We start from the raw sequence: 18,402 nt of genomic DNA, 5'->3' as shown, positions 1-18,402 counted from the left end.
CTTTGTTCTGATATTTGTGTTAAAAATAATTTTTAAAATTAAAAAATATTAATTCATATATTTTCAATAAAAAACATGACAAAAAACAACAATTATTAAATTTCATGTCGATACCTCTCTCTAGCCTCTAGCGATGGGTTCTTTTTCTCTGTCCTCGGCAGCATCATGGCCACTGGCCCACTTGCTGTATCTGGGAGAAATTAGCGATACCCATAATAATTCAATCTGGGTTGTCTTTATTAAGTGGGTCCATTTCTTTTATTTTGTACGGCGAGTATTTGGTAGCTCGGTAGCTGTGGCTTTTAAATGCATTTTAAAATTGAGATTCATTTTAAAATATATTAAATTTTTATTTTTTTAATTTTAATGTATTAATATGAAAAATAAAAAATATATTAATTTTTAATATATTTTCAAATAATTTAAAAAAAATATAATTTGAAACCAGCCCGACCTAGAGAATAAGTGGATCTCAACCCAAATTTTGAAAGTTGGGTGCATGGAGGAAGAAATGGGCTATTTATCCAAGTGGATCACTCCCCTTAAGAAAGAACACTTCTTTTCCTTTCCCTACCATCACCCTAGAAAACAATCTAAAATGGGCACAGATCTAAAATTGTTTTATTGAATTTTGTTTTCATGGAATAAAAGACTGACTATCGAGGTCGAGATCCGAGTATCAACAGGGACTCTAGCTTGACAAATCTTCTCCAAGGAAGAGAGACTCCCCGGGCCAGATAGGTTCCAGAGTGTTCTTCAGAGGGATGCAGCCTTTTTCTGCTAGACATGAAGGAATCTGTCTTCTTGCTCGGAAGCGATAAACTTCGAAGAAGACACTTGTGGCCGACGCAAATCCAACCTCGATAGACATAATTTTTCTGCCTTTAGCACGATGCCCTTCATGAATTCTTGTCTTCCTTTCCCTGCTTTACAAACGTTATTAGCAATTCGGAGGACTTGAATCAACCTCGCATGTGCGTGAGCTGTTATATTGTCAGCTTATAATTGAGGTTGAATTTGTTTTTTTTTGGTTAAAATTTATTTTTTTAATATTTTTAGATTGTTTTGATGTTGTTAATGTTAAAAATAAAATTTAAAAAATAATAAAAATATTTTATACTCTCAAATACCCTGTTAATATTGAAGTATCGGCAGCTAACAATACCCCAGCTGATATAGAAGAGCTCAAAAACACACATCCCCACCCCTAAGGGAATTAAAAAACGAAATTATTTTTTGTTTATAGGAAATCGATCAGTCCATGCTGCTATAAAATTAAATGTTCTATTTTGTTGCCTCCAAAGAGCTCTCTTTGAGACTCTCACTCTCTATGCTTCTTCTCTCAATAATGGCTTCCAAGTCTCGACTCCTTGACTACATGAAACTCTGTGCAACCTAGAAGTGAAGAGTTGTCAAACAATGGTTCAAGTTTCTAGTGTTTTGACTTGACCAAATTGTGGCATAACCATTTTCCTGTTTTATCTTCCAGGCAAACCTTGATCTCCTAGTCACAGAGTAAATTGCCTGTATGGTATCCCTGGTGCAGGTGGATGAGAACTTAGCACTTATTCTGGATTTCATCGCATTCTCTTCTTAGCGGGACATCCTTTTTTCTGGTTTTCTTTTCTAGGGTTTCAGAAGAAAGCCGTGATCAACAGGAAACCAGAAGTGGTGGGCAGATCCTTATAATTCACAAATTTAATACAAGGCTACCTGTAACTTCAAACATCACAAATTACGAAAAAACATGAGGAGATTTGTAAGGAATACATTATTTATGCACCAGTCCCACCTTCTTGTCAGTTGTATTAGTTTGAGGTCTGTAGTCTGTACTGAAGTGGGGTGTTCATGGGGTCGTTGTTTTTTTCTTGTCAGTTGTATTAGTTTGAGGTCTGTACTGAAGTGGGTCGTTCATGGGGTCGATGTTTTTTTAAATATTTTTTTAATTAAAAAATAATATTTTTTATTTTTTTATTTATTTTTAATACGAACAATCTAAAAATTAAAAAAATAATAACAATTCAGTAACTCCATTTTGACAGCACTCCCACGTAGAGGTGAAGAAGATTCAGCATGTATCCAGAAAAACTAACTTTACTCTCTCAAAACACAAGATTATGCGATGAAACTCATCCAGTTTACAAACAAAACTCACTCATAAGAAAATTTAATCTAGAGCACTCTAAATTATAGCAGTAATAATGAAATCAATAAGCTCCACCGCAGAGGTTTCTACAAGAAATATCCAACCAGACATCACAGGGGTTTGAGAAGACATCAAGAAATTACAAAGGGCAAGCTCATTGCCCACTGCTAAATAAAAACAAGGGCTGAAAAGTTAAAATAATGTCATGCGATACCTATTAAGACAAGCTTTCATTGCTTGATGGGAGTCTTATGCATGTTTGAACATCTTCATGCTAAGCCAATGAAAATACACAGCACTGACCAGGATAGGAAGTGTCAAGGGCACCAAGAAGCAGTAATACCTGTTGTTATTAAACAAATTAAGACCAGTTTAGATTTAAGAAAAAGAAAAAGAAAAAAAGCCAAAAGCAGCAGCTAAGTAAAAATCACCTGTCGTTTTGAATGGCAGAGATGATAGGATTGTCCGATAATGGAAGGAGCTTCGATATCACTGCCGCGAATAGAAATCCCACAAAGGAAACGGAACCCATCAAGATAAACAACCATCCTCTAAAGGTTGCCGCTTCGCTTAATCTCATTCGAGAAAAAAACATTTCTCTCTTTGGAACCAATTGTGGAGGCGCAAAGGAGACGGTCGGGGAGAGGGATAATTCCGGAAAATAAAAATGTAAAATTTATCATTCGGGTCGGGTATGTAGGAAAACAAATCGGAACCCGTGATTAGCAAAAGTGTTTAATTAATACCGTAGTGTCTATAGTTTAATATAATTAATTAATTAGCCCTTGTGGTTTGTAAAATACATTATTATAGCATCCTTACATTTTTAAATCCATTCACAGCAACTTAATAGAAGAGGAGTGTTATTTCAATTTTTAAAGGGTAAAAGAAAAAACATTGTCAGAAAAAAATTGGGATTTTCCTTGAAATAAATGTTGTATCTTTTCCAAAAAATTTCTTATAAAACTTAATTAGAAAATCCACTTCTTGTTCTTAAGAAAAACTACAGTTTAATGAATTTTCTGGAAAAAAATAAAAATGTCAGCTCAATCCATCACCTAATTTGGTTTTGTTTTTAATTATTTACTTATTTGGAGGCAAGTTACCACATCTATTTTTGTTTAATAAATTAATAGAGTAATTTTTTAATTAAAAAAGAGATGACTAATCAACTAATTATGATAAACTACCTGTACGAAATTATAATTTTTTTAATGGTTCAAATGGGGATTTTTTATTAATAAGAATTGCAAGGTAATTATTTTTAAAAGTATTTTTATTTAAAAATATATAAAAATAATATTTTTTATTTTTAAAAATAATTCTAGATAAAAAAACATAAAAAAATCTAAACTGTTTTTGAAAGATACCGTTTTTAAACACGTTAACAAACGGCTGTAAGGCCCAAACCCAAGGCCCGTTTAAGAAAGTGACACTCAGTCATAACTAACCAGCACTCAAATTCCCAAAATTCTAGAGAGGGAAACAGAACAAAGCGGCCACATTTTCTAGAGCGAGAAACCAATTGATAGTAATGGCAAACACGGAAGCAGAAGCGGTTGATTTTGAGCCAGAGGACGATGATTTGATGGACGAAGACGGTGCAGCCGACGTCGACGCCTCCTCCTCGCCGCGAGCTCCACTTCCGAAGTTAAAGTCGGCTATCACCGGAGGCAGCGCGTCTCCTTCACTCTCCGCTCCTAAAAAGACTAAAGGCCGTGGATTTAGAGAAGAGGTTGATACTGAGAGACAGAGCCGATTCTCCGGTCGTGGATTTGATTCCCTCGGTTCTGATGGTGGGCCTGGCCCCCAGCGATGTGAGTGAAACTTAAACCCTAGATGCTTTTGGCTTTGTTTTTTGAATTCTAGGGGCTTAGAGTTAATTGAAAGTTAAAAAAACAATATTAGGGTTTTGATTGGTTTTGTGATTTATGAGGTGGTTAACTGTGAATTAATGTGGTTAATTATTTTCTTCTGTTTTATTATTGAAAATTCAAGATGGAATGTGCTGTTTTTTTCTGTATATGTGATGCAATTAAACAAATAAAATAAAATAGTGAAACTTTTGTTTGAAATTAGGGGAATATGGCATCGAGTCTTATATAATACTAGAGACTGCTCATGTAAACTAGCTCCACATTAGGTAGAAAAAGTTCCACATTGTGCTAGAATGGTTTGCTTGCACGGGGATCCTCCAAAACTAAATTATCTTGGTGGTTTGTTTTGAAATAATTTTATTGGTTAGAGTACAAATCTATTGGATCAGTTCCCGTTGTTATTTAAAAAACAGTACCCCGTTATTCTTAGTCATTTCATGAAGCAATTTGTGAATGATCCTGGTGCTTTGAAGGTTCTTATAGCTTGAACAAATAATGTTTTGCTCTTGCTAGCTGATCTCTGTTATCATTTGTTTAAAAAGCAGTTTTCTTTTTGTTCTGAAACTTGTGGTGGATGTTAATTGTTCCATCTATTTGCAGCTGTTGAAGGATGGATAATTTTGGTGAGTGGAGTTCACGAGGAAGCACAAGATGATCATTTGCAAGAAGCTTTTGGTGAGTTTGGAGAAATAAAGAATTTGCATTTGAATCTTGATCGCCGCACTGGTTTTGTTAAGGTAAGCAAAACCTTTCCTTTTTTTTTTAATGTTTTTTGTAGTTGGTTGGTTCTTTTGTTAAGTTGGGAGTCAATATCAATGAAAACCATTGTTAGATTGGAATTCAAAACACAGAGATCAATCTTATTACAAGTCCCTCTGTTTTACTGATTTATGGTTTGGAGCATTTGTTCCAAAAATTCACATTTCAATTGGAACTCAAATCTAATAAATCAAAATAGCACACAGCAATCTCACTTTTCTTAAAGTATAAACTGTGGGTTGAATCTTTAATTGTTATGATTTTAGGCATCTTCTAAAAAAAAAATCATCTCTATTCAATTTGCAAGTTAATTGATGCTGAGATATTAGCTGTGGCAACTCAGATTTATTTAGTTATCATTCTGAAATGGTGTTTCATGCTGCATGACTGTATCATTGATCCTTGATCGTCGAAAATGATCTACCCTTGACTCCACTTAAATTGTGTACTATTTTTATATTTCCACCTGTGTTATTTGCAACTTGCTCGAAAGGTTGTGTAAGTTGCTGGGCTTTATATTTTTTTTTTGTGAGGAACTGAAACCGTAGTGGTTTTTGTACTGCTTGACTGTCTCCACCTGTTTTCAGTCATGTTAACTCTGTGTGTGGATAGTATTACAGATATGTGCTCACCCAGGAGAGAGAGTATTGATATATAGGATTTTTGTTGGCACTGGTTGCTCTGGTGGTTATGCACGTGTACACAAAGCATGATTGCATACATTTGATGTGAAGGAAATTTGGCAACTTTTCAGTTCCAAAATTTTAAAAGCAGCTGATGTTTATTTACTCATTCCACACAAAACAAAGAATCATAACATTTGACATACATGGAGCCACATGTAATTCTGTTAATTGTATAGCATGGTATTGATTCAATTGGGTTTTGAGGTGGCCAAATTCAACACTAATGTACTACATTTTGCAGTCCTCGGGCCTCAAAAAGCTTTATTTCTTGATCCTCTGTTTTACTGATTTATGGTTTGGAGCAAAAAGCTAATGAATGTGATTCCATGCCTTCTATTGTGGTCATGACAATTAACAATAACATTGGCCTGTTGTTTTTGTTGAAAATTATGAAACAAGTATTCTTTCATTAAGTTAATGCATAATACCTTTTGTTTTGCAAGGGCTATGCGCTGATAGAATATGAGAATTTTGAGCAAGCAGAGAATGCAATAGCTTCAATGAATGGGGGGACATTGCTTGAACAGGTTATCAATGTTGATTGGGCCTTCAGCAATGGTCCCAGCAATTGGGCCTTAAAGAGAAAGAATATGAGGTTTGTCTCTATGCATTACTTTCATAAGGTGAAAAATTATTTGAAGTCATATATTATTACATAGAGAGGATGTCTGTAATTACATAGAAGTCTCCTCCGTAATGATCAAAGTTACTCTAGAAGTTTGAAAAACACTTTAATAAGTTGGGTCTTCTAACTCTGTAAATTTCTTCAGTGGGAGTTTTAAATTGTCTCAACCTGCCTGTCGTCTGTCAAGGGAAAAACTCTGGCTATTAATGACAGATTTGTAGGAATTGTTGTATGACCAGACTACCCTCAATCCTAGTCAAATTCAAGGTGCTGTTTATATTTTGTCAAAGAATATGTAATGCTCTTCAGCTGGATAAAACTTTTATAGGGTGGTTTTAGATAATGCAGTGAAATTCACACTGCTTCTAACTACATTGCTTCTAACTACATGGCATTACGCTCAGACTTGGGTGAATTGAAAAGGGAAGAGTTGGTTTTGATGTGGATTTTCTTATGAAGCAGTCCAGGTGTTTTTAAGGGCTTATATGCTTCACCTTTGCTTCTTCATGCTCTTTACTCGTATGACTTTTGAACAGTTTAATTGAGATAGTACATGCCTGTGTGTGATGGTGTTTCATCTCCATGCGGAAATGTGCTGTCCATAACTATTATATGACTCCCAATCAAATTCTAGATAAGTGATAGCATCTTCCTGATGCATGACGCTGTCCTCTTTGACTATATATGAGTTGCTTCAAATCTGAGTTAGATCTTGGCCGGCTCATCTGCTATTTCTTTAGTTGTGTTAGCTGGGAATATAACTTGTTATCTTTCAATTTTTTGCAGACCTGGACGAACGCATCGCTCAAGGAGTCCTAGGAGGAGATACTAATGGGTTGAGATTTCTGTTATGAAGGTGTATGATTTTGCTTTGAGGCATTTTCTACTTAGTTATCATGGAAGATCGTGGTTGATTCTTGTCTTCATCGGGTTTATGAATTGATCATCTGTTTGTTGGGAATCCCTCCAGTTTCTCCCCTTTTGTTGAATGGATTTACACTAATTTCTAAGTTTAGTAATCACTGTGTATTTGACTCTGATTTTGTACTAATATTTAAGTTTAGTTATCTGGTTTATTTGGGTGCTTAAGATATATTCAGTTCTGAGATTTTTGTGAGGCTTTTAAGTTCCATTTAGCACGTTGCTCAAGAGCGGCCTTTTCAGTTAGTTTATTTGGCTTTGGAGTTCAAAGATTTTTCCAGTGCTACATGGCCGAACTTGGTTACTGATTTGGGTTCCAGATCTAGTGGTGTTTACCTGGCAAGGAATGCCAATATTCTTGTATGCTCAAACACTAGCATTCTGCAATTCTGTACGAAGTGATACTCGGAAGCTGTACTAGCCGTTATTCTCCATCGAAATTATGGTAAACAGCTGGTTTGTTTGGGATTGTGGTGTGGTATGGTTTGAGTATTTTAATTTTTTTATGGGATCTATAAAAAAAGAAAAAAATTATGTATATTTTTAGTTTTTAGTAAGTCGAGATTTACAACACGCTCGTGTATGCTTTGATAAATCTCGTTCACGCAACGAATGGACTGGAGCTTCTATGAAGGTATTGACGATGGTGTCATCATAAGCTCAACCGAACAAATATGAAATGAACTACTTCGTGTGATATCATTATTATTCTCCACGTTATGATGAATTTTAGTGGAGGTACGTGTACCAAGAGGAAGACAGCCCCCATCGTACCTTGCTTTCTTGTTTGCCTGTCAGTCAAGAGTAAAATTATCAGCAGATTAATAGGATACCATGCCATCTCAATGATATTATAATTATGGGGGGGTGAGCATGTTCTCAGCTTTCCTCTGAATTCCTCCACTGTACAAACAGTCATACTAGAAATTCTGCTCCTGATGGTTCTCTACTCTAATTCCAGCTCCCTGCTCTCCCACAGCAAGCTAAAAGAAGGTCCGATATTTCTTACTTTCTCTTCTTTGTTATATGTACGAAATTCGTATACTTGTAGTAGTAGATCTATACATGTATGTTTCTGACATGTTCTTCTGTATGTTGTATGTTTTCCTCAAGAAGCCACGGCCGTCCAATAATTGGCCATGCATAAGGTTGTTGGAGTGCCAATAGTGCGTGACCATACCCAATGTGTACCCTCCACTCTTCGCATCTCTGCCAACTGCCACAAGTATTAATGTGAGCACCATTCTCATTTTTATATCCCTTCTAAGTTTATGTTAGCTTGGAAGAATGTTTCAGATTAGAAGCATGCAGCCACTAGAATTTTAGAACACAAACTGCACATAGAAAGTAATCAATAGCTCAACTTTTAACTTCCTGAATAAAATTTCTAGTAAGTTTGCTGTCAAGAGTGTTAGGCTGTTTCCTAGAAAACATTTGCTGACATGTATAACGTGTTTATCTTCTATGAAAATGTTCATGTAGTTTTCAAGTTTTAGTCCAACTCCATATTCTTGGTCTGTTTATGTGAAACTTGCAGCTCTTTCTTTGTGAATTAGGATAAACCCTGCTTCTCAAGTTTACTTATGTTCATTATTAGAAATCAAAGACAGTAAATGAACAAATGTTCCTTACTCTTCTATCCTTGAGCTCGAAGATAACTGAATCATCAGAAAATGGGATTGGCCTTGTTGGTGCCACCTGTGAATGTTCAGAACACTCATCATTGATTTCTAATGCTGTCCAGCATCCAGTTAGTAAATGAATTAAAAGAAAAAAAGGGAAAAGATTATTATACCAACCTTTGGGTCACAGTTTCTATTATAATCACTGTACTTCTCTGCAACATTCTCCAAGCTAGCTGCAAAATCTTTATCCATGCAAACTTCTTCACTATCATCATTTCCACCCTCTTGTGTTTGATCTTCGTTCATTAATTTTCCCACATATGGGAAGCCACAGTTTTTCCATCTCCATGTCATTTTGTCCATATACCTAACGTATACTTTTCCATCTGAACCTATAAGAAAAAGTTGATTACCTTCAAAACATGGGCTAGGGGAAGTGATCAAGGTTACACCTTTATTAGGTGTTCCATGTTCAATCCAATTCCAGCCATCACCAGTATTCCAATGGTATTCAACTAGTCCACCATCTTCTGAAAGCATAAATAGTGAGCCTGTAAGTGATTGTGATGATGCCCTCATAGCAGTTCCAGGTGATCTTGATAAAATCAAATGTTGCGACTGATAATGCTCATGCCACAATTCAGTCACTTTGTTATACTGGTATAGCTTTCCATTCCTTCCGATGACAAACACTATGTTGTCCCGGAACAGCTCCTGATCAACAATACTTGCAACTTTGGTATTTGGAGGGTTTTGACAATCTTTCCATTTGAATTTCCTCAGCGCAACCTGCACAGAAACTTGATTAAATGATCAGCAATGGCCTGCTTTACAAGTCTGGGAAAATCCCAGAAGTACCTTTTCTGCTGTGGCTTTCTAGCCTTCAGTAGGAGTTTAAAGTAAAATTTCAGAATATTTGTTTCTATTAATCAGTAATGTTTCTTGGTTGCCAGATCACATGAAATACTTGTATGGATGGTGATGATGCAATGACATAATGAAAAATTAAGTGAATCAGAAGTAGGAAAAGAAATTCTCTGATGCTTTTAATCTTTTGTACTCATTGGAGTTGTATACCAATAGAAATAATCTGGTTTATTTGATTCCTGCTACTTACTGTGAACTGCAGTAGTCTTCCATTTTTGCTCACTAAGAAGATTGCATCTTCTTCTGTAACTTTCAGAGCTTTACCTGGAATCCCATCCCATGGAGGGCCTCCAATAACATGTCCGAGATCCCTCATGGCAGTGCAATTCACCCATGCTAGCCCCTCACCGCTTCTTTCTCTTATAAGCAGACTCCCATAAATATCTACCAAAAACAGACTTCCATTGTAGTTTCCAAGGGCACCTTTCATTGGTGCTGGGTGGTCATGCCTTAGCCAAAGCCATAAATTTTCAGCATAAATATATTCAAAAGTCAAACCACCATCAGTAATAAGGAAAAATGATTTGCCTCCATGCATCATCCGCAGACGAAAGTTCATGTTGATCCAATTATCTGGGAATCTATATTCTTTCGAAACTTTCTGTGGTCCATTAGCACCTGCAAATAGGTAATCTTGTTGTGCTTGACTTCCCTTTCGCCTTCTTGCCATTGATCTTGTAATTCCTTGATCATTTGGCTCATCTTTTATGCCTTCAAGACAGTTCATCGGTCCACGTTCTTCTCTGCAATACTCAGCATTCCACCCTTCAGTCTCTGGGGCATCTAATATTGACCATACATATTTAATTGACATCTTTTTTTGGACATTGACTTGATGATTCGGCCCTGTATTTTCTCCACCTAGTCCAGGTAGATGCAACTCTGCAAGTCTACCATCATGCAGTGCGAAAACTATTCTGCCAACTTGGACTTGTAACCCAGAAATTCCACTTGCAACTTTTGCATGCGGGGGATGCATATGACTCGACCATGCTTCAGGAATTTGGTTTCCCTGATCAGTGCCTGGCTTCAAGAGAAAAAGTTAGATCTGACTTAACAATGATTTTGCTACAAACAACAAACAAGTTCAATGGTACACAAAGGTGCAAATCAGTCAAAAACCATGGCTTTCATCTTGTTGAATTGTTTAAAAATTCACAAACAACCATAATTTCTTTAAGAAATGGTTCCAAAAACAAAACATCTGTGATTTTTGTTCTTCCAAAATTTCTTTACTAGGCATTGTGAAAGCTATTAATCTCATTGAAGAAGCAGTGAAGAAAGAACAACCTATTTTCAATACTACTTCTATTTGTTTTATTGCTAGCTAGATGCATTTCTCTATTGTGCCAACTTTTCAAATACACCAAGAGCTTTGAATGAAGAATGAATTTCAATTCCATGAGGATCTTAATGTGCAACCAGAGGCATTATATGTTATTCCTGTTTTTCACCAGCCAGTCATGACATATGGAATTCCCTAGGAGTTTCAAAAGTTGCCCTTTCCCTTCCCTGAATAGGTTATTTGGAATTTTCCAGTCCTTTGATGAACCACCTTAACCGTTCTAAGGGGGAGACAAAGCCTACTTCCAGAATTAGGATCAGTGATTTAAAATATATAAACTGGTTACTTGATCTCAGCTCAATGGAATAGCATTCTCTGATGGCTTCCCTGAGGATGCATTTTCCTTGGTTTTCCATATGCGAGTCTGAGTAGTGAATTGGATATATACGAGTGAAAACTAGAAAAACCATACTTGGGTTGTCTTTGTTATGTGACTGTCCTTCATTGAGTGTATAAAGGAATCTCATTAGAAAGCATAAGAAGAAGAAGAATAGCGAAAAGCCTCACCATTTTGAGATTGAAAACAATTTATAGTAACTGCCTCACTCACCTGACTGTTTTGATATTCGATACTCAAAAACCGATCCAGAGGATGTGGTGAAAAATAATGACAAGAATTTTTCATTTGTCTCATCTTGTAGACCTGGTGTGATAGATGTCAACTGATGATCTTTGGGACTTCCATGGACTATCCATTTCCACTTCCTTTGGTTCAATCGTCTCTCTACCAATTTACCATCCTGGATATACAGAATACATTGTGAGTAGAGGCCAGGCAATCATTTAGCTTCCTTGGAAACAAGAAGATTTTCATTATACTTCTGCTGTGCACATTGTTCCCCCTATTTGGTTTACCTTTTTTTTAATCACTTTCTGTTGTCTGTGTGTTTGTGCGCATTATATTTACAAATATGGTACCTTAGTTAAAAGAAAAAGAGAGATGGAGTAGTCTCCACTCAAGCCATGTAGTGTGCATCCCATCGATGGCATCAGAGAAGCATCTTCTACTTTCCCTTCTGTCCATATATGCTTCTTCCATGATGGTTTTGACCTCCTATCGTATTCGTAGAGATCACCTGTAGAACTGCTTTGCAGCACACATTTTTTTCTTTTTCAAATGGCAAAGAAGATAATAGCCAAGAACCAATGAGACAGCTTAGCCACAAAGCATGGTTTGGTTGGGACGTTGTCCTACACAGAATATCTGATTATAACTACTGGCAACTTCACATTTAATTTGATGCTTGCCGGTCCACTTCTCAATTAGATATACTTTGTGTTAGCCCGTCCAAAAAGGTTATTATTGATTTCTTTTAATTTGAGTTGTTGGTTTGAGATAGATCTAACCTTACGGTATATACTACTTCTGGTCTAATAGTAGCAACAGCAGCAATTGCTGCAACATCTGCACCAGGTGGTCGCCCGTGAATTTCCCATCTGTTCTATGTTTACAGCATAAACTTCGTTAATATTAGAGTCTCCCCATCAGAATCTACTCTGTAGGCAGAGATTAAAATTCAAAAACAATAAAACTAGTTGTAGTTAAGACAGCTTTTAGTTTTAGAAATTCTAGTTTTACCTTGGAGGTTCTGCCTCACTAAGTTCTAATAACGAGCCATTCTTTGTGCAGAAATAAATTTTCCTGACAAATAATGCAGTGAAAGCAAGGAGTTAATTACTACATTTGCTGCAGTAAAGTAACGTGATTACGCTGTTTCAGACTCTTGGTATGTATAATTCACTGAATAGAAAGTCTTGAAACAGAAGTGATGCACTCACAACCCATCATGTGAAATGACGCCTGACTTTATTGGGATCGATGAACTTTGTCCTGCTTCTTTATTTGTGCTTTCATCGACAGTAGGTGTGAACTCTGTCCAAATTGGCTGTGAGCGCTCACTGAGTCTCATCTGGAAAGGAGAAAAATGATCCAACACATGAAACAGTAGTGCATTTGACAGTTATAGTGATCAGAAAATCCATTTTTATCAAGCAGGCATCAAAGCACGCTTGACCATCAAATTCAGATCACTCCTTGAGTTTGTTAGCACATATGTCCTGTAGTGGAAGAACTAGTTTGGTTTCGATTGAACATTATTAATTAATACGAGAAAATTGCTCGTGCATGAAGAAAATCATGGGACCATTGCACGAGCAACTTCAAAGACAAAACATGTGTTGGAGCTAACTAACATAGAGCCAGCCCTGGTTATGCAAGAGTGCCATGCCCGAATGTTTGACTTGAGTTGTGACATGGTTACACAATGATTACAAGTGCTTGTATAACACAGACTGCAGATTTGATGGTAACTAGAAAAAAAAGTATGTATAACTTTCCTGATTGAATCCAGTACTACTGGAAGACAAAAGGCTCTTTCAACTACTATGCAATCAAGGTTTGCAGGTCTACAGGTCCGATAGTAGCAATTAGCAAACATTTCTGCCTCGCCAAACTAAAACTTGTAGAAACAGGATAGGTAGATATGAAATAAAGTAGCAAAATATAGATGATCTTGAAAGTAATTGAAACCACGAGCTTTTTTTGAATTAAGCTAGATAACTGCAAAGATGCCTCATATTATATATGGTTTCTTCCATGATCATATAGACAAGACAGCAACTTTTATGAGCTGAAAAAAAGACTAGTACCTGATATAGGATTCCTGATTCTGATAGAGCAAGAATACTTTGATTGACAATAAAGATACAGATTGCATGACCAACCAATACAGGTAGATCATGGGGTGCTATCACCCACTGCACTCCATTCCAGAACCTCTCATAGATAGACCCACTTTCACCAGTTACCCAAATGGATGCCTCAGACATTTTGGTCAAAGAAATCCTCTTCCTCAATGGCAGAACAATCTCAGAATTCTGTTCTTTTCCTCCATCCCCATCCTTCCTTTTCAGACTTCCAGTTTTCCTGGTAACATCATTTTGTCTTTCTAACTGCTCTTCTGCATCTCTTGTAACCGGATGAATTGAACCAACTTTAGTGCAGTTGTCACTAACACAAGAGACAAGGTCATATGGCAGTTCCACTTCAACCCATGTTTTCGATTGCTCTTGGAACTCCCAGAAACGATCAGTTTTCTGCTCAAATTTTCTATTATTTTGTGGAGCATAGCTATGTGGGCACCAAGAAGAAGAGCCATAGCTAGATGTCAAGAGGACCAAGATGAGAAATATTAAATGAAACAAAGGCATAGTGGCATGGGAGAATCTGGTGATAATAGGGCCAGAATCCAGATAGATACACAGAAAGACTTGGAAACTAAGACATGCAGGGGCCGTCAAGTACAAATTATTTTGGTTTTTTATACCCCTTGTGGTGCCCCATATAGTGTTATCACAAGAGAAAGGCCACAGGAAACTACTAGAAGGACTTGACCATCATTTTTGGAAAAAACTAGGAGCTCTTTTCATGGCCTTCTCAGCAGGACCATAGTAAATCCAGAGGGAAGTTTGTGGGTGTCCATGCATGGGAGAGAGGTTAGTTAACATTGACAGCATAGTTTTTCTTAGATTTTAACAGCCTCTTCATTTATCATCTCTCTGTGGTTAGAATAATTAAGGCGGTGATTATGTCTTTTGGTGGGGTTGCTGAGCTTGCTTGCTTTGTAAAGCTGTGACCGTGCTTCACATTTCTTAGCATCTAGTAATGATCTTCTCACCCAATTCATGACTTTATGACTCTGGGCCAAGTTTCTATTTAATTATACGATGCTCTGCAAATGGTAAAAAGAAATTAAATCTTTTTGTGGATAATTCTTTCTGCTTTTCTAAAGTTATTCCTTTATATCAAAAGTAGCTGCACTACTCGCACGGCATTACATATTGCATATGCCCAAAGCTTGATAAAATGATAGGATGATTATGGCCATCCAGTTGATGGTGGTGGTGGTGGTGGGCTTACCAGATGTAATATCATGGGTCACTCGATTTCTTTGAGTAGACTGATGAACATCTTTTTTCCAGGTAAACCCCCTCCCCCTTTTTCAACACTGATTGAAGCTAAATTCTAAAGAGATGAGGTAAGAAGATGCCATCGATTTTTTCCTGGGAGTCATTATGGCTTTGAAAGAGACACCACCACCGTAGTGGCAAGCTGTGGAATTATAACTCTCTTTTTCACAATTTTATTTTTTTAGTCAAAACTGTATTTTCTCGTCCATGTGATTTTGTTTTTATTTTGACAATATCAAGTCTTTTTTATTATTATTAATATGTTTAATTAAATAAAAAACTAACGGTGACTAAAAAATATCCATAAGAATTCTAATGACTTGAATATAAATGAAAACATGTGTTTTTTTTTTAAAAAACTCATTTTCCTTATTCATGCATTTTTTTTATTTTGATGAATTTTTTTTATTAGAAGCATTATTTTTTAAATAAAAGTTATTATGACTGTGGATTCAAATTTCAATAAAAAAATAAAATAAAACTATGAGTCAGTCATTTTTAAGCACTTGTATGGATAAATATAAGAATAATATATCTAAAAAATTATATGAAAAAAAAAACAAGAGCACTTGTATGGATAAATATAAGAATAATAAATCTAAAAAATTATATGAAAAAAAAACAAGAAATAAATGTTCTATTCTTATTGAATATTAATAAGAAATGTTTTTTAAAAAATTCTTCATATTAGATTAAATTAATATTATCATGAAAAGCTTTATTTTTTTTCTGAAAACTATGATATAATTGAATAATTATTTACATAAATTTATATAAATATAATTTAATTCTAAAAAGGTATATATAAAAAAAAGGTTAACGGCTATTTAATAAAAATGGATGAAAGATGAGCCATGTGACTCGCTAAAAAGAAAAAGGCTCAGGTGGGAAAAAAAACACACAAACCTAACTTAAAAAAAAAAAGAGTGGAAAACAACTTTTCTTTTAATGGAACAAATGACAAATTGTTCGTTTAGACAGATAAGTCATCTTTTTTTAGTTCAAAATTCAGCATCTTCAATGATTAAAAAGTAGACGCTCAAAAAAATTTTATAAAGCTATTTTCAATCTTAGAACATCATTTTAATTAATTTAAAAATTATTCATTTAATCAAATCAAAACAAAATTCATGTGTTTCGACCTCTATTTTCTTGCACATTTAAAGGGTAAAACAATATTCATTAAGTTTCCTGTGATTAATATATCGTCAAACAAGCACTTTCTCTTTCCCTAAACCCTTTTCCCACATCTTTTTCTCTCATTTTTTAATACATAAAGATTAAAATATAACAAAAATAAATTTTAAGATTGAATTGTGAAAAATTCAAACAACATAAACCAAATAATGCATAAATAAAATTTGAGAGACCAAAGTAAAGTTTTCTGTGCTTTTGAATGGTAAAAACAAAAATGATTTTTTTTTGTTAATTTCTATCATTTGTCTTTTGATTTTTTAATTATGATAAGAAATTATATTTTATAGCATCTATCTTTAATTTTTGACATATTATTGGTATTTCACATATGCGAGAGCATATTAAATAAATAAAATCTCAACATGTAAAACCATGCAAATATATGAGATTGTAAAAAAATTAAAATTTGATAACCAAAATAAATAAAATATACAATTAATGTACAATGCAGACTAGATTTCAGTAAGCTGCTACAGTGAAATTTTAAGTTAAGGGATCCTGTTGAAATTTAAATGAACCACTATTGGGAATTTATAAATTTGTGGATGAAAAATATTATTTAAAAATTTAAATTAAACTAAAAACGAAAATAGAATTAATTAAGTTATGTCGTTCCCAATAACAAAACGAACCTAATCTACGTATGTTTCCATTAGAGAAAAAACATCATTTTTTTTTATCTTTAGATATTTTTAATTGGAAAGAGTCTCCGAGGCTGATTTTCCAATATATTTATTCGTTAATCAAGTTTAAAAAACAATCAATTTTTGTTGTCTGATTGAAGGGCCTTCCTGGGGCCCGCAGAAGACCGTGATCTCCGTGTCGGCCACGTCTAAGAATCTAAGGCCAGGGGGCTTGCCCTTTCGATTATAATTATTTTAACTTGTTCATATTAAAAATAAAAATAAAAAAACTTCAAAATCTGCATGACATGCACATGGTGGGTTTTATACAGTATCGCTCATTAATGCACTGGTAAAATAGTAATTAACTTTTTCCGAGCGGTGGTGGAAGGCTGACAGGGCTACCTATTTTCCATACACTACAATTGTCGGAGTAGACTTTTTATGGCTGAACTGCCGTGGGAGGTGTTGTTGGACAACATGTGTGATCGATACGTCGTCGTCTTGGAATTTAAAACTTGTAAAGAACTCATTTTTTACCGTTTTACATAATGCTTTTTAAAATGGGCAAATCTTAAGTTAGTTCCCAATCTATAACCAATATTTTAATTGATCCGACACATTAAAACCATAACAATTTTCTTTTATGTTAACAGTCTGTTTATTCTAAGTTTTAAACATATTTTTTAAAAAAATTAAATTTTTTTATATTTTTATTTATTTTAAATTAATATATTTTTAATATCTTTAAATTATTTTGATGTACTAATATTAAAAACAATTTTTAAAAAATAAAAAAAATATTAATATCTATTTTAACATAAAAATTATTTAAAAATAATTATAACTATACTGTGAAACAAACTTCTAATCACAATCAGAAAGAAAGAACAAGATTTCGAATTTTGATGGAGTGTTCGAATGATTTTTTTCCTCTCCCTCGTGTTGAATTTATTTGAATGGGGACGATTATGAAGGGACTTTTACTTAATGGAGGTGGAGGCAGAAACTAATAAAACATATTTGACTTTATTTGGAAATGGAGGTGGGTAGGGCATTCTTCGACCCCATGAATCTCCGTACCTGGATTTATATATTAAAAAAAATAAAGGCAGGTGGAGCCTCCTTTGACGCCATGGATCTCCGTACCCGGGTTTAAATATATAAAAATAAATATTTATAATTCTTTCAGCACCCATACACAACAATCTGTACAGTGTTTGGCTTTTTTCTCTTTAAGATTACTTCGATTAAATTTATTTGATTAATATAATATATTGCATTTTTCATATCCTATATACTATACTTCTAATATAATATATTGCATTTTTCATATCCTGTATACTATATGGAGATTGTTCATGAGGGGTAAAAAAATCTACAATGGACATTCAGCTCCACCAGAGAGGCTTTCATGGAGATGGAAAAGGAGAGCCTTTTCATTATTTTTTTTTTATGTATGAGAATATGGGTCAATTTGTATTTTTTTAAAATTAATTCTTTATATATTTTATATTTTTTTTGATATGTTGATTTTAAAAATAATTTTTTAAAAATAAAAAATATTATTTTAATGTATTTTAATAAAAAAAACTTTAAAAAATAACTATAATTACATTCACAAACAACTAACAATGATTGTAAATTTAACTTGTTGAAAATAAGGTTAATCTAAGTTTTTATTTTTTTTATCTTTTAACTG

The 18,402-nt window shown here is 34.5% G+C and overlaps 2 protein-coding genes and 1 long non-coding RNA gene across 3 annotated transcripts; 1 reads left to right on the top strand and 2 right to left on the bottom strand.

Moving 5' to 3' along the window:
- Positions 1 to 2,052: 2,052 nt before the first annotated feature.
- Positions 2,053 to 2,885, bottom strand: LOC105131009 (uncharacterized). Its single transcript, XR_843344.1, has 2 exons — positions 2,578 to 2,885; positions 2,053 to 2,489 (listed from the first exon to the last, which is right to left on the bottom strand). It is a non-coding gene; the product is annotated as an uncharacterized LOC105131009 (long non-coding RNA).
- Positions 2,886 to 3,592: 707 nt separating this feature from the next.
- LOC105131008 (RNA-binding protein 8A) lies at positions 3,593 to 7,197 on the top strand. The gene is made up of 4 exons (XM_011033754.1): positions 3,593 to 3,963; positions 4,624 to 4,760; positions 5,912 to 6,063; positions 6,880 to 7,197. Exons 1-4 carry the CDS (start codon positions 3,681 to 3,683, stop codon positions 6,923 to 6,925), a joined length of 618 nt encoding a protein of 205 aa, XP_011032056.1. The 5' UTR covers positions 3,593 to 3,680; the 3' UTR covers positions 6,926 to 7,197.
- Positions 7,198 to 7,838: 641 nt separating this feature from the next.
- LOC105131007 (uncharacterized) lies at positions 7,839 to 14,696 on the bottom strand. The gene is made up of 10 exons (XM_011033753.1): positions 13,561 to 14,696; positions 12,691 to 12,821; positions 12,491 to 12,553; positions 12,259 to 12,348; positions 11,830 to 11,995; positions 11,462 to 11,651; positions 9,757 to 10,589; positions 8,814 to 9,428; positions 8,647 to 8,712; positions 7,839 to 8,230 (listed from the first exon to the last, which is right to left on the bottom strand). Exons 1-10 carry the CDS (start codon positions 14,119 to 14,121, stop codon positions 8,123 to 8,125), a joined length of 2,823 nt encoding a protein of 940 aa, XP_011032055.1. The 5' UTR covers positions 14,122 to 14,696; the 3' UTR covers positions 7,839 to 8,122.
- Positions 14,697 to 18,402: the final 3,706 nt, after the last annotated feature.

Source organism: Populus euphratica, unplaced genomic scaffold, assembly GCF_000495115.2.
Source record: "Populus euphratica unplaced genomic scaffold, PopEup_1.0 scaffold76.1, whole genome shotgun sequence".
NCBI lineage: Eukaryota > Viridiplantae > Streptophyta > Magnoliopsida > Malpighiales > Salicaceae > Populus > Populus euphratica.
Note: the sequence above shows the minus strand (reverse complement) of the source record. Positions and strands in the feature narration are given on the sequence as shown.

Bases quoted from the DNA above. Each gene is read 5' to 3' on its own strand.
- LOC105131008 (XM_011033754.1), top strand. From the start codon at position 3,681: ATGGCAAACACGGAAGCAGAAGCGGTTGATTTTGAGCCAGAGGACGAT. The intron at 4,761-5,911 runs GTAAGCAAAACC...TTGTTTTGCAAG, and splicing joins GCCGCACTGGTTTTGTTAAG to GGCTATGCGCTGATAGAATA. The intron at 6,064-6,879 runs GTTTGTCTCTAT...AATTTTTTGCAG, and splicing joins TTAAAGAGAAAGAATATGAG to ACCTGGACGAACGCATCGCT.
- LOC105131007 (XM_011033753.1), bottom strand. From the start codon at position 14,121: ATGCCTTTGTTTCATTTAATATTTCTCATCTTGGTCCTCTTGACATCT. The intron at 12,349-12,490 runs GTAAAACTAGAA...AACATAGAACAG, and splicing joins AGTGAGGCAGAACCTCCAAG to ATGGGAAATTCACGGGCGAC. The intron at 9,429-9,756 runs GTAAGTAGCAGG...GTTTCTGTGCAG, and splicing joins GAAGACTACTGCAGTTCACA to GTTGCGCTGAGGAAATTCAA.